This window comes from Lissotriton vulgaris, chromosome 12, assembly GCF_964263255.1.
Source record: "Lissotriton vulgaris chromosome 12, aLisVul1.2, whole genome shotgun sequence".
Lineage (NCBI taxonomy): Eukaryota > Metazoa > Chordata > Amphibia > Caudata > Salamandridae > Lissotriton > Lissotriton vulgaris.
Window position 1 is genome coordinate 63,035,038 of NC_141700.1, and position 22,160 is coordinate 63,057,197.

The window sequence follows — 22,160 nt, forward strand, 5'->3', positions numbered from 1 at the left end:
AAAGAGGTGTAGGTTACTCATTACAGACCTTAGCACTAATATCCTAGGCGCGTTCGTTCCAAAGTTCTGCGGTTCCTTTCTAGTATATGGAGAGCCCAAGTTTCCCTTCACATGACATGCAGACAGGGATGTATGCAACTCAAATCCATCTACATGCAGAGACTATGAGATCTCCACCAACCAATCAACAAAGAACATGTCTTCAGGACAACTCTACTACAACCTATGTTGTATTCCATTCTGCGCTCTCAGTTAACCACCAATAGCGATCCTGCATTACCTGCTTGTCCGGTGGCTGCAGACGACTCCACTCAGCCCCCAGCATCTTGGTGATCTCCGGGAAGGGCAGGTCGGGGTGCTGCATGCGGATCTGCTCGCGGCGCTCATTCAGGAAGCGTACGTAACCAGTCACCGGAGCCTTGGGGCCATTGGGCAGGATCTTCTTCCTCTTCTTGCCCTTCGGCCATCCTCTCTTCTTCACCGGCTTCACTCCCCAAAGGGTAGAATGACAAGAGCACATCAACTGCGTGCAACAATCAGGCACAAGTTCTATATCAGCCGCCTGCCCACAGCTGAGTTCAGATGTTCGACAGGCTTCTGTGATTCAACAAATAGTATCACTTTCTGCAAACACCACACATGTGTGAGGTTACCTGCCAACATTACTAAAGGACTGTTCAGTATCGGGCGGAGAGGTTTTGATATTCAAAGCCTTTGAAAAGAGAATTGTAGAATTCTAAGAGGGGCAATGACGACAGATAAATGGTTAATAAGCAATAAAATGCAAAACAAACATTCAAATAAGCCACTCCTAAAGAGAGGTAGTTTAAAGGTCTCTGGCAATATTTACAACTTCTTACTAAACACTTGGGAAAGTAAAGTTGCTATTCATGATACTGCAAATAACATCTGTTATTAGACAACTTCACTGTACTCAGTTTATTTAATTTTTAGTATGAAAGGTTCAGTCATCACTACAAAGATGGCAACCAATCTCAGCAGAGACTTCTTTAATAAAGGAGCTATCTTACCCACTTACAAGGAAATTTAGAATACTAATTTGACTAATTCTTGCCACCTAATGAAAAAAAGGAACAAAACTTCTTAGTCAAGCACTACTTCTTCAACTAATGAATGAGACCGGGGAGATAAATGTCCAAAGGCGCAAGATGCAGAGGTGAATCAGTCTAGTGCCGAGATGCCGTGCAGGAAGGAAGCACCACCGTAGGAAAAGTGTCTCTAAAATAAAGGCACTGTACATAAGGTGGGCAGTCTGAGTGCGACTGATTTACTGAAAGCAGGATGTTATAGCGAAGCAAAATACCTGAAGAGTCTACTGTACCACTACACGGTAGCGCTGCACTATGGGTTTCCCAGCATTTACAATTTAAAGCACCAGAAGATAAACAAGATATTCAAAGAATGACACCATGTCAGGTCAAGTGCCAGAGCCAGCCCTGGAATCCAGTTTCCAAAGTTCAAATGTCAACAATGGAACCACTAGCCAACATATTTTCCTTTAAGATGATGGTGTCTATTTCCCAGCTCCAAAAATGAACGGTTTGAACAGCACCGAGGCGCAATCGATTTTTTTTAAATAAGGTATCTCAGGCTCCGAAAGGTTGGGCAATACATCGTTTGTAAAACTATGTTTCTCTTGACTGAGTTTTCATCATAATAGCCATTTCAGTGGGATACTGAGGCAACTAAAGGGGTCAGGCAGCTCAGGTGCCACCAGAAATAAAGGGGGTGGGGGATCATTCTCAGAGTATAAGTGCCACTGTTCCATTTGTACAATCCTGCACATGCAAAGCATGTAAAATGGCTGAGCTGAGCGGCAAGAACATCCTGCACATCAAATAAATGTAAGCACTGAAAACTGTGCTCCTATTTTGGATAGCCACATAAGGTAACAGTGCTTATGTCTCAAGCCCCTCTGTTGAAGGCAGTCCAGTGCAGTGGTTCTTACTTTGTCGTCAGAGGACCTCCGGGGGTCCTGGAGGCCTACTCAGAGTGTCCGCGATGGTTTTACAAAATTAAATAATATTAAAATGAATAAATTAAACTTAAGAAAGTGTATATAGAAATAAATAAGCAAAAATTGACAACTTGAAAACTTTTCCTCTATGTGATTGTCAATTACACAAAATAGTTCAATATTTGAGCATTTGTTTGGTGTATACTTGTTTTTGTATTTTTGTGTATTGTTTTGTGGTACAAATCATAGAAATTGCTTACGGAGGGTGTCCACTGCTTCCAACATGGACTCAGTGGGGGACCCCACGTTTCAGTAATGATTCCTTTGAGGACCACAGAAGTGAAAAGGTTAAGAACCGCTGCTCAAGCGAACCATTTGGCCACAGACAGAAACATACAGGCTTAACCGCGGTGCGAATTCCGCCGTGGCGCGACGGTTTTAATGAGTGGGCAGGGCCGCGTCGGCCAACGGATATGCGCAGCACTACAGAGGTAGTGCTCGGAACGGCCGTTGGCTGACAGGAGCACTTAATGGGTCATTCATATACTTATTCACACATTAGGACCAGTGTTGATCAGTTTTTCAAGAATCCCGTGGGACTCCGGCAGACACAGGTGTACCCAATGAATCTGTTGTTAGAGGCCATGCGTGCAGTGTCATTAACCAGAGGTTTGTGTCGTTTCTATGTTGCTTTAATTTTTTTGTTTATTATGGTTTTATTTTTTTATGTTTTATTTGTGTTGTTTTTTTTTCTTCCTTAGCTTTATTGTGGATATTTTTTCAGATACATTTTGGTACACTTTTGAACAATACCACAGGCCCCACCGCTAATGTGAAGCATGCTGCGCCACACATTACAAGCCACACTTGAGCCTCTCCCCTTCAGAGTGTTCGAGGTACCTATTGCCAAAGTAACACACACTTCCTGTGGTGAGGTAAAGCCACCATGGAGATGGGTATCTTGAAAATGGGTGGGAGTTTCTCCGGCAATGCGGTGACAGTGGGACTTGTGACACACCGGTAGTGCAATGGACTGCCTGGCCAAGAATGAACCAAGGCCATCTGTACAGCACTACTATGAAGAATTACTGAGCTGTTCCAGTCAGGCAAGACAAGGCAAAAACATTTAAATGACAACTTCAGACCTGCCTCTTCCAACACTAACACGGCATGTAATAATTACTATAAATCACTACAATGGAGGGATAACTTGAAGAAGACAGACAACGATTGTGCAAATGTCTCAAGTGGTACATAAACAATTGGTGGCATGATGGAGGATCTTGGACTTTATTAAAGAAGACTATGAGGATGCAGCTGAAATAACAGACAGTTTAGTGAGTGAAGGCACTTGATTAGCACAGTACTGAAGCCTCTATCCATGCCCTGATGCATCTCAAGCACCCCCCAGGTTGGCAATGCATACTTCACCCATCTTACAGCTTATCGAGTACGTTTTAATATGCATATTATTTATTGACTTCTCGTAATTTTCACCAGCTAATCTAATGTGCGAATGAAGAGAAAAGGCAAGAACATTATGTCCATGCATGCAGAAGTACATTAGACGCAAGTCAACTTTGTTGACCTTTCCATAGAGACCTAAATATCAGGACAAGTACTACTTCTAGTCAGTTAAGGGCTCCCGGCAGTGTTGGGGGGGTCTTGTACCGAAATGGGGTAAACTTCTTCCCTCCCCATTTCCCAAAGCAAACTTTGCTGCGCTCACCTCTTCAGGCGGTTTCTCAGGAACAGCTTTGGCCACATCACACTTTTCCTGTTTAATGGCCACTAGGAAGCCTCCAGCTGACCCAGACCTGCCGACAGGGGTTCTAAAATCATAGAAAATAATGAAAGGGGAGAGCAGAGCACATAAGTTCAAATAGGATTAGGAGAAGGATATTGTGGGTGCTTTGACATTGAAAGCTCAATGAACCTGCATACTACTCCATCAGTCTTAACCAAATGTCTATATTTAGGGCCATGCCCACGACACATGAAGACAAACAGATACGAACTGCCTACGACATGCAGCAAAACAATGAGGGAAACACACAGCTCTACATGCAGCCAGCAGCCCATTGCATGTTGCCAAAAAGGTCAATGAGACACAGGTAGGAGACGGAGCTGTACTTACAAAAGCCCGGCCGCCAGCTGCTTCACGCCCTGCGACATCGCCAGAAGATTCTGATTCTGTTCATCAAGGGAAAAAACATGAAGTGACAAAGTGTTCAAATGACTTTTTGTTGACTTACAGAGGTGCTCCAAGTACTTGCATGTGTCACCGCTCTACCATATCAATAACAAGTGAAAAACAAGCATTGGAAATGCAATAGGTCTCGCAGCATTAGAGTTAGTGCTTTTAGAATTGTTTATGGGTTTTTTTTGTAAATCTTTAGCATTTTTGTTTCCTGTAGCCAATGCTAAAGAATTACAAATAAAAAAAGCCATAAACAATTCTAAAAGCTCTAACTCAAATGCTCCGAGACCTATTGCACTGTGTGAGGGTGAGGGGTTGAGGGTGAGTGAGGCTGAGGGTGGGTGAGGGTGAGTGAGGGTGAGTGAGGGTGAGTGAGGGGTTGAGGGTGAGTGAGAGTGAGGGTGAGTGAGGGTGAGTGAGGGTGAGGGTGAGTGTGAGTTAGGGTGAGGGGTTGAGGGTGGGTGAGGGTGAGGGGTTGAGGGTGAGTGAGGATGAGTGAGGGTGAGTGAGGGGTTGAGGGTGAGTGAGGGTGAGTGAGGGTGAGTGAGGGTGAGTGAGGGTGATGGGGTGAGTGCCTAGTACCAATATTCCGCCACAGTTTGCCCGAGGCATCGGCAGACGCTGTAGGTAATAATAATAAAATAGCCTGCTTTCGGGTGTTCAGAAAGGGGGGGGGGGGGATTTTGCAATCGGGTATAGCAAAGAGATGGCGGGGATGTAAAGGGCTTGACTGCAACTATGTCAATAGTATGCTACACGTTAAACGCGCTGCTGTCAGACGCTGAAGGTAACGAAAATAGGGTGCATTCAGGTGTTTAGGGGGGGTTGTGTAAATAGAGCATAGCAAAGCGGTGGCAGGGAAGGAAAAGATGGATATGTAGAAGAATCCTAGGACTACTGCAAGACAATCACTGGCAAAGCTAAACCGTCTCGGCTGCCAAATGCTCGAGTACAACTCGGAAATCAGTTTTTTTTTTTAAACACATGCAGTGCCTGAGCGTTACAATCACTGGCAAAGCTAAACCGTCTCGGCTGCCAAATGCTCGAGTACAACTCGGAAATCAGGTTTTTTTTTTAAACACATGCAGTGCCTGAGCGTGTCACCACTGAGGGTGCATGGGGAGGGGGGAGGAGGGAGGAGAAATGCGTCTCGGCCGGAGCAGGGGGCGTAGCAGGGAGAGCGGGCTGTGAAATGCACTTCACACGGCCGGCCGGTCGTGAAACTGAAAGCATGGCCGGCCGGCCGTGAAAGCCTTTGATGCCGCAGGGGGTGGAGCGGCACCAGCTGGGAGAGTAGGCAAGGCAGGCGGCTTGAAACTTATCTTGGGCGTGAGTAAGGTTCTGTGTACTTTTTTTTCCATTTCTTTGGTAAAGCAGAAGATAAAATCAGTCCCTCTTTAACACATCCTATTGAACACATATATTATTTTGTGCGTACAGGTATCTGATTGGGTTTGTCCGTTTTATATGGTGCCCCCTGGCGGTGAAGCAGGATTGTTACTTCCACCTCTAATGGTATATTCATCGGCAGAAGTTTATCTAGTTATTTATATATTTAGACGAGTTTCTGTAGCGCTGAGCATGCCTTCATCACGTTGGAGCGCTATACACTAAAGAATTACAAAGTTGAAATAAGTCCTTGCTGTAAACCATACAAGTGCATCGTAGTGGAATTCAATTTAAAAAGAGGTATGCTACACATAAAAGTGCCAAGTAGTAGCATTTGTTTTAAAAACATTTTGCATTTAAATGTTGAAACGAAACATGCATCAGATGCTAATCAGTAGTAAGTCCAAACAGTGGTGGCAGCTCTAGAGCCGTTGTGGTGAGACGGGGAAAGAATGGCTAAAAACAAAAAAGACTAAATCCATTACCTGTCAGCCGGTGTAAGTGGTACCAAAATACGAAACGATTGCATACGACATGGCGGGGAGGGGGCGGAGCGGGGGAGAGGGTGTTAAGCAGCAGGGCTGCCTGATAGAGTGGAGAGCGGGCGGGCAGAGAGAGTGAGGGGGCGGAGCGGGGGTGTGGGAGGAGTGCGGGAACAGACGGGAGGGGAGGAGAGTAGGAGGAGGAGTAGGGGAGGCACGGCCTAGCGGCCGTGCAATCAAGAAGTGAGGGGGCGGGAGAGTAGGCAAGGCAGGCGGCTGGGGCTTGTGCACGCGCTTTTAAGCTCAATGCGCATGCGCATTGAGCTTAAAAGTCACGGGCACTGCAAGGAATCGCCACGATTCCTTGCAAATTGGATAAAGAGTCGATGAGCCCCCATAGTCTCGCTTGCTCGATGCGCATGCGCATCGACAGGCGAGACCTAACAACCTGGCACGCAGCCACTCACATGGCAGTAAAAGTTTATCTGTGTCTAAATTGCAAATTGAACATGGGGGTAGGGGGTCCTCTTCGGATTAAGCATATTTTGTATGTGCATGTGTGTGCGTAAGCGTGTCTGTCTGCCTACCTGCCTGTCTGTGTGTGTGTGACAGTCCATCTGACTGTCTGTCAGTGTGGGTGTGTGGCAGCCAGCCTGTACCACACTCTCTGCATGACCGTATTAACCAGTGTGTCAGCCAACGTGTCAGTGTGTGTGTGTGTGTGTGTGTGTGCGTGTGTGTATCAGTCTGTCTGACCAAATTAGTCTCTGTGTCTGCCAGATGGTCAATCAACTTGTCTGTGTGTGTGCCTGTCTGAATCAGTCTGTGTTCATGGATGCCTCTGGCAGTCAAGAGTGTGTATATCACCGTACGTATGACTGCTAGTCCGTCTGTCTATGCCTGGCAGTCTGTCTGTGACAGCGTGTCAGTGCACCAGCCTGTCTGTCAGTCTATCTGTTTCCATGTGTGTCAGTCTGTCTTTCAGCGTTTTAATCTGTGTGCCTTCCTGTGTCTGTCTGACAGTCTGTCTGTATGTCTCTGTGTGTCGGGAGTCTCAATCCTTCTGTCTGTGTGGGTTAGCCTGTTGTCTTAGTGTGGCAATCGGTCTGTTATTCGGTTTGCCAGACTATCTGTGTGCTTCAATGTGTGTGTCTAATGCGCTTGTGTGCGTCAGTCTGTTTCCAAGTCTGCGTTTGTCTGTGTCTATGTGTCTGCATGGGAGACAGATCACAGACAGAGAATAGGTGGCAGATCTTCCACCTCAGGGAAACCACTGCTTGTACCCAGGATTCCCTGAAGTACCCAGACGACAGACTGGCATTAGAGTTCACGCAGACAGGATAACGTTGTCTCTGTTTAAAATCAGGAATGCTTTCTACTGAGAAAGGGAGCAACATAGCATGAAGATCAGTGCATGTTCTAGGTCAATGGTACATTACCTCCCCTACTGTGCACCGGACTGCTCGAAAGTGATTCACAACAGGACTTTGAGTCCCTGAAGGTAAAATGTAAATGATCCACAGGACAAATTTGCACGCCCACAGCTTCTTTCCATCTGTGGCAAAGGTCCCTGAATGATTACTGAGTGACATTTGTCGTATGTACCTTCCAGAGGTAAACTGTTAGTGGAGGTAAAGTCTAGAGACAGGCACGCAAACATACAGATTCAGGGTCTGCTGTGAACTAGGCGGGAGCAGGGAAACTACACCTTTGCTGAGTCAGGACCCCAAAAGAGGTGTTTGGGGGAAGTCTCGAAAGGAATTCGGATCAAACCTTATCCACACAAGCGGTGTGTTCTGGCCTCTTGCTTGGGAACAAGGCAAGTCCCACACTTACCACCTCGATCCCAGACACCAATTGTCCCAAGGAGACATCCAGTGCTTGTTTCCTGTTGTAAACGTTTTGCATCTTTCCAATTACAGAGGAAATGACAGAGATACATCACATAGGAAGGCATGAAGCCTGCAGATAGACAATGGAAGCTCTCAAGCAAGACTCACTGCCAAGCACAGTAGCTTTGACTTTAGTAGGGGAAACACCAATCACCTCTCTTTCTTCTTTGAGGGGTTACAGAGCTTGACTTTATTAGGGGGGGGGGGATTCCATCACATCCCTTCTTTGAGGGATTACAGAGCTATAGACATTCCACAACACTGAACAGGAAGGGGCCAGCCTCTTAGAAACCATACAGAGCAAAACTGAGCTGAGTTATAGAACCTACAATAATTTTACAAGCCATGATTGCCACCGACCTGCTACCAGTGCTTCCTGCTCTGTACTGGGTACCACTTTGAAGGGAAATGACTGTATATAAAAGAGGTTTCATTTACTTTGCCCACCCAATACAGGATGAGCAGTTTTTGCTGACGTGAGCTACGCTTTCACTGCAAAGAATTTCCTGATAGTATTTTATCTCCACACCAAGACGAAGGGTTATGTGACTGCATTTTGCTCTAGTGAACAGGAAGTGCAGAGGGAGGGTTTCCTTCCTGTTTTCTTGGAACAGGATAGATGTTGTTCCCCCTTTGCGCTGACCTTGTGTCTAGGTGAAGGGATATAACTGGATGATACAAAGAGGCGTTTTTCTCCCAGCCATATCACTGCTGCACTGACACTTTAAGCAAGATGCCTTTCTTTGTTTATCAATGTCTGGCCACAGAGGTGAAGCCCTTGCTCCACTCTACCACTTAAAGAGACTTTAGTATTCTGTCCGGCTCCCAACTAACTGGGATTTCATAAGCCAATGAAGGGTCCAAACTATTGAGTTTTCTAATGAAAGTTTTATTTTACAGATGAACACACAGGCTTCAGCTATCAATTAATGCAATCTTTTCCGGCATTGCTGATTATGGAAATTCGTTCTATATAGCTTGATACCAAACAAGCTGCAAATGTAAAAGATCATAAAATCTGCAAAAAGCATTCGGATTTAAATTTTTAATTTTTTTTTAAAAAAAAGGCATAAGAGCTCATGTTTTTCCTTACTAGGTGGCTATTCACCACTACCACTGTTGAAGAGGATGAAAGGAAGGTACTTTTAAAGCTTCATTAGGTAATGAAAAGTCCGAGAGATTGACTGGAATGGCGAGACTCTAAATAGGGTGGTTGGGAACCCTGTGTTAGCTCAAAGAGGCTTATAGATTAGCTTTTCACTGAGGCACATTTTACCATTTAGAACAGAGATGGTGGGAGAGAAGAGGACGCAGGTGGTACCTCCAGATAAGCTTGTGGCAGCCCCACCTCTAACGTGGCAGGACCAAGGACCAGGTGAGAGAAGATTTGTGCATCCTACTAACATGCCAATCAGGTGCTCTGATGCATTTTTACCAATGTCAATCTTTTCTTTAACAGAACAGACGACACAAAGAGGAATCATGAAAAAAGCAGACTAAACAAAAAGCTGGGGATGCTATCTAGTAGGTTTGCACAGACTCAGTAGGGCATTCTAACCCTGGAACTACTGCTTAACGCTACCTCCAGCCCAGTATGTAGAGCTGCAGAAAGGTGGCAAAATAAAGAAATTGCTAGACTTCAATCCCTACCATAGGATGAGCCTGGCATAATCAGAAAGGCTGATATCAGAGCTTTTATATAATGAGACTGCTGACATAATTTGTTGCTGCACTAGGGAAGAGGTTTGGCACCGCGACTAGTGGGACTGACTCCGGAATCTGGGGATCATGGTTCGATCTCCGGCACCGGCGGCAGATTAGCCCAGCACCATGTGACTCTGGGAAATAGCTTGCTTAATCTTCCTGACGGCCCCCAGCGCCTAAAGACCCCTACGGGTGATTGTGCGCTTTACAAATGTGTATTATTATTATTATGTGGCACCAAAAGGACATGTGGATTTTTTTACAGGATAAGTAGATTTATGAAGCAACCTGTCCCAAGGACAAGTAGATATTTTATTAAATTCCACAACCCTGCTACTCACTTGCTTAAGACCCCTAAAGCAGTGGTACAACAATGCCCCAAGGGGGCAAGATCAGGCAACACCTTAAGATTAACTGCAAACTCCTGGAATAGTTTCCCTTTAGGTTGAGTGTTATCACATAGTATGTACAAGTTCTGCAGCTAGAAAAGAATGTTTTGAAATGTTTTCCCAAATGTGAAGAGATATGAACAACCATGTCTCTATGCACTGAATGTTTATATTTATGTTTATGTTTTAGCGATTTTTATAGCGCGCAAATACCCAGAGGTGTCTCGGCGCTTTGGGTGATCAGAGAATGACAGTTACAGAATTTTTAATGTGGATACAGGCCTGTTCTGGCCTTTAGATATTTATGTTGTCTCAACGGTACTGCCTCACTGAACATACTTCATGGACAGAGCATTTATCTTCAATTTTCCTTTCAAATATTTGAGGGCTGATCTGTGAAAACATTGTGTTACTTGAAGAAGATTTCAGGAGGATTCCACACAGGGAAAAAAAATAGTTTTTGAAATGCAATAGGTCTTGCATTACTGAAAGTTTGAGCTATTGATGTTGCTAATAATAATGCAACGCCAGTAGCTTACATTTTCAGTAACGCAAGACCTATTACACTGCACATTTAATTTTCAATGTATTTACTTTTTAAGCAATTGCGGCACCCCCGCTTTACCTAAGGATGTTTAAAGCTAAAGCGTGGGTTCCACGATTGTAACAAAAGTAAAGAAAAAGAAGGAAGAAAAGGCTTGCGGCTGCATTTTAAAATGTATTTATTGACTTTTGAAGCAATTGCTGCACCAGGGCTTTAGCTTTAAACATCTTATGCTAAAGCGTGGATGCCGCGATTGCTTAAGAGGTAAACAAATAGAAAAAAAATTGCAATGCAATAGGTTTCGCATTAGTGAAAGTTTTAAGCTATTGGCATTGCATTATTATTAGCAATGCCAACAGCTCAAACATTCAGTAATGCGAGACCTGTTGCATTGCAAATGCTTGTTTGTATTACAGATGAGCTGCAAACATACGGTCCCTGGCTGCAATGGTTTGCAAAAAGGAAAGCCCGGGCTGCAAACCAGTTTGTCCTCAGTTACGAGGACCCATTGGATTTCTTCAGAAACAAAAAAATGAATTCTCTAGATGATAGAGGATATTCAAAATGTCATGCCCATTCCGTGCTCGACCTCTCCAAGGAGACTGCTGGGCAGCTCGATAGATGAGCAGCGATAGACAGCAACCACCCACCTGACCTCTCTCGCTAGAAGGCTCGAAGGCCAGCTTTACGGGCTGTTTTAGGTCTCGCCTGTCGATGCGCATGCGCATCGAGCAAGCGAGACTATAGGGGCTCATCCACTCTTTATCCAACTGCAAGGAATCGTGGCGATTCCTTGCAGTGCCCGTGACTTTTAAGGTCAATGCGCATGCGCATTAAGCTTATGCGCATGCGCATTGACCTTAAAAGTCACGGGCGCGTGCACGTCCGTGTTTGTTTACCCTTGCCTACTCTCTCTCTCTCCCCTCTCCGCCCCCGTTCCGCCCCCTCCCCTTCCCGCCGTGTCGCATTTCTCCTCCCCCCTCCCCTCTCTTCCCTCCGGCTTTTTTTTTTGTTTTTGTTTATTTTACCCGCCGATTTAGTGACAACAGATGCCTGCACTGTCTTTGGCAGATCATGCCTGCACTCTGATTTGAAAGCCTGTATTTTATTAGCTAGGTCTCCTCTCCTCCTCCCGAGGTCTGACTCAGGCTCCATGGCAAACAACTGTTCTTAAGCTCTCTGCCAAGACGTACACTTTGGCTGGATCCTGCATTTACGGCATACTGAAGCTCGCCCCGAAAGCATGATACCGACGGGCCCAACCTGTAATCTTCAGACACTGCTAATCATGGTAAATACCTTCTCCCGTCGATGGAGCGGCCTCCAACACAAAGCCGCCGCAACCTCTCAGGAAACAAAGCGGCCAGTAATCCCGCCATGCAATATACTACTGCGCCCGCACCAATTAATGAACGCGACCGAACAGTCTCTGGCATGCGGCTGGTTGCAGGAGCCCTTGGGTAACGTTGCTGAGGGCACCAAGCGCACGTGAGAAGCGTCGGCCATGTTTATTATCCCAGTAAGAAGGCAGTTGTGCACATTTCACGTTAGAGGATGCCCTGGGACAGTACCCAATATGCTGAACCATTTAATAGCCCTCACGGCAGGACTTTACTAACTAGCGTTAGCTGTGAGATTTATCTGGGGGGAGATGATTGGGCCTTTCGTGCCTGGCACAGCACTGAGCTGTTTTTTTCCCTCTTTGTCCTTCTGTTGCACTCGGTGTTTGTGCGTTTTAAATAACTGAGGCAAACATGTATCTTTCATGCAGCCCCTCGTGCTATTTAGTGCCCTCCGTGCATAAGCTTGTGCGACTTCACTGCAACAATGCACACGAGCAGAAAATGAATGGGAGCACTTGTGACTAGTTCATCTGGCATCAACTCACAAAACACCACAGTGTATACCGTACTTTAAGATCATCGTAGATCTTTACCACTCAAGAGAGGCTGGTTTTGTGGACCACTGGCAATCACCCATCGTGTCGCCCCCGTTCCGCCCCCTCCCCTTCCCGCCGTGTCGCATTTCTCCTCCCCCCTCCCCTACGGCTTTTTTTTGTTTATTTTACCCGCCGTGTCTCCGATCCTTTCGCTCTCCTCCCCCCTCCCCTCTCTTCCCTCCGGCTTCTTTTTTGTTTCCCCAGCACACTTCATTTTTACCATCAAATAGCACATTTAGTGACAACAGATTGCACTCTCCATATACACGAGGTGCAGGAGGTAATGTGCTCTGCAGACATGCCAAATAAATTCGTCCACACCCACTCTCCCCTGCACTTACATTTCTCCACCCCCTCCCCTCTCTTCCTTCCGTCTTCCTGCCGTGTCGCACCTCTCCCCTCTCCGCCCCCTCCCCGCCCCCTCCCCTGCCCGCCGTGTTACAATGCTGCATTCGGGCGCCCCCTCTGCTTCCTCCCCCCACCTTGCTTTGATCTCCATGTCGGAGCCGGCTCCAATGGCGAGCAGAAATATCTGTGCTTCTGATGGCCGCGATGGAGACAACAATGACGCGATTAAACCCCAAACCGCACAGGAATGTCACCCCCGGCCCTCATCTAATCCTGCCTGGCTGACGGCCATTACTTGACTACCCGAACACGGCTATGGTCATGAGCCGTGCCTCCCCTACTCTCCTCCCCCCTCCTCCTCTCCTCCCCTGCCTGCCTGCCGCTAGTTTCCATTCGCTGCTCCTTTCTCGTCTCCCTGGCCCCACCGCCATTCGATGTGAAAGTCCTCCCCCCCCCCCGCCCCCCGTCCCCTCCTCGCTCACCCTCATCTCCACCTTGTTAATATACCTTCTATATCCCCTTTTCGCCCTTCGCTCCTAGCTGCCTCCTGTAGTCCCCGAAGCACCTCATCCCGGTAGAAAGCCTCGGAACAAGTACGATGCCGCACGCCACGGTAACAGCTCAAGCCACAGTAAGACACGTTACATCGGGGGCAGGTATAGCGCGAAGGGACTGTCATGCACAGGGCACACGGGCCACCCCCTATAGGGGAGGACATCCCTTCAAAATTAGGAGCGCGATTATTAACGGCAGGCTCCATTACTCATCAGTCCTTCCTCAAAAGTTTTGTATTAATGGCACAGCTGCTCATGGAATATTGAGCCAGTCACAAACACAGTAGCAAAGCATATTTAATTACGCACAATGACAGCAAATCGGATAGCCGGACAGTGAGCGCTCGCTCTACCACAGCCAATCACAAACGCTTTCAGTTTTATAGTACTCCCCGAGCCACATGGATTGTGTCTTACTCGATCTGAATGGATTGCAGATAGAGGGAAGGCGCGGTTGAGGAGAGGCTAAAGTTGAAGTTGATAACCTGTGACGGCCGCTTCGAAATGCTCTTGATTGCATAAACATATATTAACTAGGAATACAAAGGTTGTACTTCAATGAGCCTTAACTGAGATAGAAACCAATTTGATGTTGGTTATCGTGGGTTTGATGACCGAAAACTGCAAATCTAGCGGCCATTTTAGAATGGGGTACTTCTTGAGCACATTAGCGTAAAGTACTACAAACGTTACTAAATCATTGAAATTACTCTTAAGATCTTAGTTAATAATTGTTAGGTATAACAGTAAATACATTATGTTAAAATAGTAGGTTTCGCCTCATATGTATTACGTAGTGCCGAGCCCTGCCGATAGTACGAACGTTATGCTTTTATGATGTAGACCCGAGAAGTAGGCGTACTTGTATTGCAGCTCATCGGAATACACGACAATTCAAGATGGCGGCCAGGCATGTCACCCGCAGTCAAAGTGTTGACATGAGGTACTGATCAGTGCTAGAATACTAGCTGAGCTGCTTGTTTGATCTTCTAAGCGTTTTGTGGCAGAGGAGGCCCCATTTCCCACGTGTGAGCGCAAACAGCTGCTGACCCTCTTGGGCTGAGGACGTTGAACAACCTGTCCCGTGGGATGCCTTCATCGTCCTCCAACGGCACATAAGAGGCTGCAATTGACCGGGGTCCCCACTTTTGGGACGCCCATGTCACCCTCAACACCTCACCCTCAACCCCTCACCCCCTCACCCTCACTCACCCTCACTCACCCTCAACCCCTCACCCTCCCTCACCCACACTCACCCTCACCCACACTCACCCTCAACCCCTCACTCACCCTCAACCCCTCACTCACCCTCAACCCCTCACTCACCCTCACCCTCAACCCCTCACCTACCCTCACCCTCACTCACCCTCAACACCTCACCCTCACTCACCCTCAACCCCTCACCCTCACTCACACTCAACCCCTCACCCTCAACCCCTCACTCACCCTCAACCCCTCACTCACCCTCACTCTCACTCATCCTCACTCACCCTCAACCACTCACCCTCACTCACCCTCAACCCCTCACCCTCACTCACCCTCAACCCCTCACCTTCACTCACCCTCAACCCCTCACCCTCACTCACCCTCAACCCCTCACCCTCAATCACCCTCAACCCCTCACCCACCTTCACTCACCCTCACCCTAAACCCCTCACCCTCAACCCCTCACCCTCACCCACACTCACCCACACTCACCCACACTCACCCTCACTCACCCTCACCCCACCCCCACTCACCCTCACTCACCCTCAACCCCTCACCCTCACTCACCCTCAACCCCTCACCCTCACTCACCCTCAACCCCTCACCCTCACTCACCCTCAACCCCTCACCCTCCCTCACCCTCAACCCCTCACCCTCAATCCCTCACCCTCACCCACACTCACCCACACTCACACTCACCCACCCTCACTCACCCTCACTCACCCTCACTCACACTCACCCACCCTCACTCACCCTCACACCCACCCTCACCCTCACACTCACCCTCACTCACCCTCAACCTCATGCTAAAGATTTACAAAAAAACCCATTAACAATTCTAAAAGCACTAACTCTAATGCTGCGAGACCTATTGCATTTCTAATGCTTGTTTGGTTTGCTTACCGGGTTCCTGCAGCGGCGCGCCATGGTTGAACCCCAGGGGGAGATACAGCCAGAGACCAGTCCACTGCATCTTGTAGCCTGCGTCAGTTGGATGGATCCACAGTGAGTTTATAGCTAAAGTGTGGTTGCCACTATTGTAACAAAAGTAAAGTAATAGAAAAGAAAGGCGTGCAGCAGCATTTTTGTTTTCTATTTATTGACTTTTCAAGCAACCGCGGCACCCACGCTTTAGCTTAAAATGTTCAAAGCTAAAGCGCGGGTGCCGCCACTTCTACAAAAGTAAACACATGGAAAACAAATGGAGGCCACATGCTTTCTTTTCTATTTATCTACTTTTGAAGCAATTGTGGCACCCGTGCTTTAGCTTAAGATGTTTACAGCTAAAGCGGGTTGTGCCGGCATTGTAAGAAAGGTAACGAAATAGGAAAAAAAGGCATGTGGCCGAGTTCAGCTAGCCACAAATAAGAAAAGAAAGGTGCGGCTGCTATTATTGCAGCTGAGGCGTGGTTAAAAAAGTGTTGGGAGAAAGCGTGTCCTGCCTACAACAGCAGGCAGGAGTGAGTGATTTAAGAAAATAGTGCTCACAGGCTGCAATTAAAACATGCAGAGTAAAAACACATGTAACAGGGGCTAGCTTCATGGTAGGATACAACAGGAGAAAAGGAAGTAGTATGGAGGGACTACTAAACCTATTGACGAATTAAAAGCCACCATTTACACAGGAAACTAATGGGAGCCAATGGAAAAGATGGGTGGAAAATGGGCGGAGCTTCAAGTCCATACCTGAATATAGCTTGTCTCGAAGAGACAGTGCAAGCACTGCCTAGACGAGACCTAAAAACGAATTAGGGCAAATGTTGCATATTTCCAGGCCCATTTGTCAGGAACGGATCAAAAAGTCATGTTTATTTAGAGGCATTTCCAAATGGCTACTCTAACTAAGAACACAGGGAATTTGTGAGAGCTGTCAAACATCAGGATTGGACCACCTATACGTTACTGAAAATCAGGTCTGAAGCCAAATGTTACTTGCACAGACTACATGGATACTGTGGCCCGTGCACCTGCAAACACAAGAAAATGACAGTAAACCCCCAGGATCTCTACTCCTGAAAAAAGTCAACAGTGCTTTTATATCTTTGAAGATGACCCTGGTTCTTTCTCTCCTATCCTTTTCCCTTTCTATTGTCAAATCCCTTATTTACTTCTCTCTTGATGAACGCCTCTGTTTCATGTCATTTTTACCAATGCTCTTCCTTAATCCTCTATCACTCCTTCTTTTATTACCTATGCTTAAAACAGACCCATAACCTAATCCCGACCACCATTCTTTCCCCTCTTTATCAAATATTATCATTCTCACTCTTAGTCCACCTCACTCAACTTTCTCTCGCTCAGTCTCTTTCATTACATTATCCTCTTTCTTCTTTTGCTCAGCCATTTACTTTGTTAGATTCTCGTCATCCTTCCTTTCTATGTTACCCTCCAATCCATTCTTCTTTGGTCTACTCTCTTTCTGTCGATACTATTTTACTCCTGGATTAATTAATGTTAAGTATTTACATAATTCAGACCCAACCAACTGAGAGCAGAGTGCTTTACAGGTAACAAAGGATACAAGAAAGTTAAATTTAGTTAATAAACACAGACTAATCAAACACACAGAGAACAAGATGAATTATAGTCAGAGAGATAAAGTATGAAAACTTGAGTTTTTAACTCTTTCTGGAAAGCAAGAAGGTTAGGATTCATTCCGATATGGTCTGGGATAGACTACTACAATCAGGGGGCAAAATGAGCACAAGCTTACTTTGATATTTTGGTTTCGAAATTTTCCAGAATCTAATGGTCTCTGACTCTTGTTTTTCTTTGATTAGCCAGGAGTCGGAGTTTATTGTTCAAATACTTAAGAATGGCGGTGTGGAGTGCCTTGTGTGTGGTATATGCAATTTGGATATCAAATCTTGCTTCGCCTCGTAGCCAAAGAAAATGCTTTATGTGTCTCTCTTCACCTCTCCTACTATTACATCTCCTCTCTCTGCAGTATTAATTCAATTTCAAAACACAACATAAAAACTGGACTTTTTTTTCCTAAAGGGCACACTGGTAGGCATCTAAAGCAGAGGACATTACGCAATTTTCCCAGGAGCACACATTTTATCTAGTAGAGATTTTTTGTCTTCTTTTCCGTGGTCTGTAATTTAGCTGCTATATACCATCACTTCCCCATGATGACCCTCAGGTGAGCTGAAAACCTTGAAGGGGACCGTAGAGAGACGCCTGAAGCATGCAATTAAAATCTATTAAGTTTATGCTGCATATTCTTGCTCTCCCACTTATACCATGGCAAATTTATACCACTCCCAAGTCACAATTTTTATTTTCAGACTGCAATTGAAAACAAGCATTTACAATGCAACGGTTTCGCCTTTGGAGAAGTTACAGCTATTGGCATTGTAAATGACAAAATTTGTATTTATGTGTTGGTTTTGAAAACAGATAAATAAATGGCATTGTCATTTACATTGCCATTAGCTTAATCTCTCGCAAATGTGAGAACTATTGTACCCTACGGACGAGCTCAGCAGACAGCAATTACTACCACACACACACACCCAGAGCCACACACACACACATAGCCACACACACACACCCAGAGCCACACTAACACACACATCCAGAGCCACACACACACCCAGAGCCAGCCACACACACCCAGAGCCACACACACACACACCCAGAGCCACACACACACACACCCAGAGCCACACACACACACACAGAGCCAGCCACAGACACACCCAGAGCCAGCCACAGACACACCCAGAGCCAGCCACACCCACCCAGAGCCACACCCACAGACACACCCAGAGCCCCCCCACACCCAGAGCCCCCCCCCCACACCCAGAGCCCCCCCCACACACACACAACCAGAGCAGTCACATACACACACCCACTGGAGAAGTCACACACACACACACACACACACACACACACACTGGAGCAGTCGCATACACACACACACACACTGGAGCAGTCGCATACACACACACACACACTGGAGCAGTCACAAACACACACACACATTCTGGAGCAGTCACATATACACACACACACTCTGGAGCAGTCACATACACACACACACACTGGAGCAGTCACACACACACACACTGGAGCAGTCACATACACACACACTGGAGCAGTCACACACGCACACACTCGGGATCCCTCATGTGTAGACAGCGGATGAGATCGTTGGTGTTTTCAAATATAGAAGAACAGGCAAGGAACATACAAGAACTAAGAATATTGTGTTCATTTGTCCAAGTTCTATTCCTATAAAAAAATAACTGCCAAGAAAATAGTCAGAGGACTCAATATGGGAGATGGGCTTTAACAGCGAGGTTCTTCACGATCACCCTTCTTGAAATATGTATGATTAATTAGGTGGACCAAGAGGGAGACAGATGAAAAGTATTCAATCACACTGGATCACCAATAAAATGTAGCATGGAAAGAACCATGAACCTTCTTCTTGACGTACCTGAACTAACCAGCGCCTTAAGACAAATCACTTGTCTCGCTATTTAGGTTATTCTCTCATCATCTCTCCGTGTAGCCTACTGGACCAGGAGCAAACTAATCCAATTTGTATTTCTCTTACTAACAATTGGACCTATCCTGTTTTCACCTTGCTATCTGTGACCATGCCCTCCCTCAATCCTCCACATATCCCCTTCCATTACCTGGCTTCCCTCTTCCACCTGAACAGCATTTTCCCTTATCTGTCCTAAATTGTCCTTAATACCTCATATACAGACCTTATATTGTGCTGGTACTCTCGTCACAGAAAGTGCAGGTTATGTCTCAGAAGTGGGGCAATGTTATTTGCAATAATCACGACTTGATACTTGCACAGCACAAAGGTACCATTGCATCCAAGCAATGTGAAATGGGTGCGCGTGGGAAAGGGTATTTTGGTTACACAGCAAGTACACAAAGCTTGATTAAATGGAGAAAGGCACACAGTAAGAACTGGGGGGCGGGGGGGGAGCAAACCTTGCACAGACAGATTTTCATATCAAGAACACTTTCAGAACAAGCATTTGCAATGCAATAGGTCTCGCAGTAATTAAGTTTGAGCTTTTGGCATTGCTAAATATTGCAACACTAATTGCAACAAAAGTCAATAAATTGTAGGCCTAAAAAAAGTGTATTTATTTTTGTAGCAATGGTGGCATGCTGCACTTTAGATGAATATGTTTAAAAGTAAAGTGTGCCATACTGCGATTGCTGCATTATTTAATTGTGGATGCATTAATAATTGATGTGTGCAGTGATGGCTAGTGGTGTGTGTGCCTGTAGAAATTGTGCACTGATGGCTGGTGGTGTGTGCCTGGTGGAAGTGTGCACTGCTGGCTGGTGGTGCGTGTGCCTGGTGCAAGCGTGCACTGACAGCTGGTGGTGTGTGTGCCTGGTGAAAGTGTGCACTGACAGCTGGTGGTGTGTGTGTGTGTTTGGTGAAAGCATGCACTGACGGCTGGTGGTGTATGTGTACGTACGAGACGTTCCATGTACTTGACGAGAAAACAAACTGCATATATTGTTAGGACAATGACACAAGGTACCTTTTGTCTTTGATATTAAATTCAGAGGCTGGAAAATGTATTTGAAGTCAGAGACAGTTCTAGACAACAGATGCGCTACAAAACATAGTAAACATTATAACTAGATGTTGCATCACGACCCTGCGGATCTACTGTAGCATTGGACTACAAACTCTGAGAAGCATTAGTAGCAAATGACATAACACTCTCACGCCATTAGGTTTCACTATGCTCGGTTTGTGCTATGTTATTGAAACTACCTGCAAGGCTTTAAGTATTGAAACAGATCTGAGACAGTTTGAAAGGCAAACTCCAAACTACATGTTGCGCCCATACAGAAAAGAAGCAGTGTGTTGAATGGCAGACACTAACTATACATAGCGTACTCGTGCACAGAGTGCTGACAGGCTAAAAAGCAACACGCCCCCTCCCACAGAAGGTAGGATGGTATGGCTCTCACGTCATACCTACTTGCTTTAAACAACACCTATAAGGTAGAAAAACAAGCACTGTGCATACCACAGCAAATGTTCGCCCCCTACCACAAAACAGTTACAAGAGTTCTACTCTGATACAGATGCCTAATGGGCATCAGTACAGAAAGTATCCGATGGGTACAGAATGTGTAGCATGAACGTATTGCATACAAGCTGCCCTCACATATAAAAGAAACAGATTGTAGCTGTGTCTGGGGGGTTTGGGGGGGCGCAGGAACAATCTGGAGTAGGTAGCCAGACACTCACAGAAAACAATAATTACATTTGAAGCAGTCAAATGCAGTTGGTCCAATCCGAGCTGGGGGGTATCTACCAGTAGGAGAGGAATCTTCCTGGTGGAAGCCACAGAGGAAGGCCCGCCAGTTTGCCCAACGCAACAGGATGCACTTCGAACGCATGGACAAAACGTAAATAGTCTAGTAACTGTATTCCTCAAGGTTGAATCCTGTAATACCACTCCAGAAACAAAGGACAAAAACGGAAACATTCAACACAACCTGTTACTTTTATGTTTTTACGAGTCACTGCTTTTTATTTCTATTTGGCCCCAAAACATTGGTTAAATTACTTCCGAGTTGCCCTCTGGGGTTCGGCAGTATATTAAGATCCCTTGTTAAATGTGTAAACGTGTAATACGCTTGTTGGCTATGGTAATATAGTTCAGTTAACGTACACGGCAATAGCTAGGTGCAGAGATTTCGAAACTCACTTAAAACATCCCACACCTTAAATCGGTCTCAATGTCATTCGAAGCTAGGACAACTTTTTCGCTCATTGTCCCATTTTACAAATCTCGACAGCAGCACACACCCAGTTTAACTTACCATATTTGCTTCGGTGCATGATTCTATGTTCCTATTGCACTTTGCACATGGAAAGTCTACGACATTGCGAGTGTATAAACGCCCTCTTTTAAATGTTATTGATCAATGACAATTCATAATTGTACTTAGCAGGTCTTTTGCTCAGGGGGTCATTTCAGAGGCCTGGTAGCCTCTGAAATGATCCACTGGGCAAGAGTCATTAAATCCCACTGCTGCACACTTGGATCTTGAGATCCTTGCAAAAGTTGGATGTGAGAGGTGTTTGCAGTACTGAAAATGTGAAAAGTATTTGGGATGCGTTGAAGGATATTTTAGAAGAGAAAGTGCGAAAAATGAAGTCTCTTCCGGTTTAACAGAACACTGACGTGGAGGTGTGCGCGTGGACTTGGACCAAAGTATTCAAAGTGCGATGGTTTAGGGAGCTTTTTCGATGCTTACTCAGACCCCAGTCCCCCTTTGGCCTGAAGAGGAAGTGACTGTGGTGCCGCCACGTCAGCAGCCAATGCCCGAGCAAACTCCGCAGGGGTGCAGCTCCTGGTTTAACGACTAACACTACACCTTGTTCGCCTATGAGCCCTACAATCAGACAGTTAATATGCTTTGCAATTAGTTTTCTAGTATACCAAGTAGTTAAAGACAACTCGAAATCAACTTAATTTAGTGATAAATCGAGGGGACTCTTGTTCTTACTTCACACGTTGCAA

General features: G+C 45.9%; 1 protein-coding gene across 4 annotated transcripts in view; it reads right to left on the bottom strand.

Moving 5' to 3' along the window:
* The window catches only part of HMG20B (high mobility group 20B), a 49,317-nt gene that overhangs the window by 17,133 nt on the left and 10,024 nt on the right, over nucleotides 1–22,160 (bottom strand). For 2 of the 4 annotated variants that reach the window (XM_086947117.1, XM_086947120.1), the window contains exons 2-4: nucleotides 4,116–4,176; nucleotides 3,707–3,810; nucleotides 281–492 (exon numbers count right to left, since the gene is read on the bottom strand). In XM_086947117.1, the coding sequence (XP_086803243.1) occupies nucleotides 281–492; nucleotides 3,707–3,810; nucleotides 4,116–4,153 (354 nt within the window). In that variant the 5' untranslated portion in view covers nucleotides 4,154–4,176. The remainder of the gene's footprint in view (nucleotides 1–280; nucleotides 493–3,706; nucleotides 3,811–4,115; nucleotides 4,177–22,160) is intronic. The other 2 variants (XM_086947119.1, XM_086947118.1) reach the window with 2 other exon arrangements.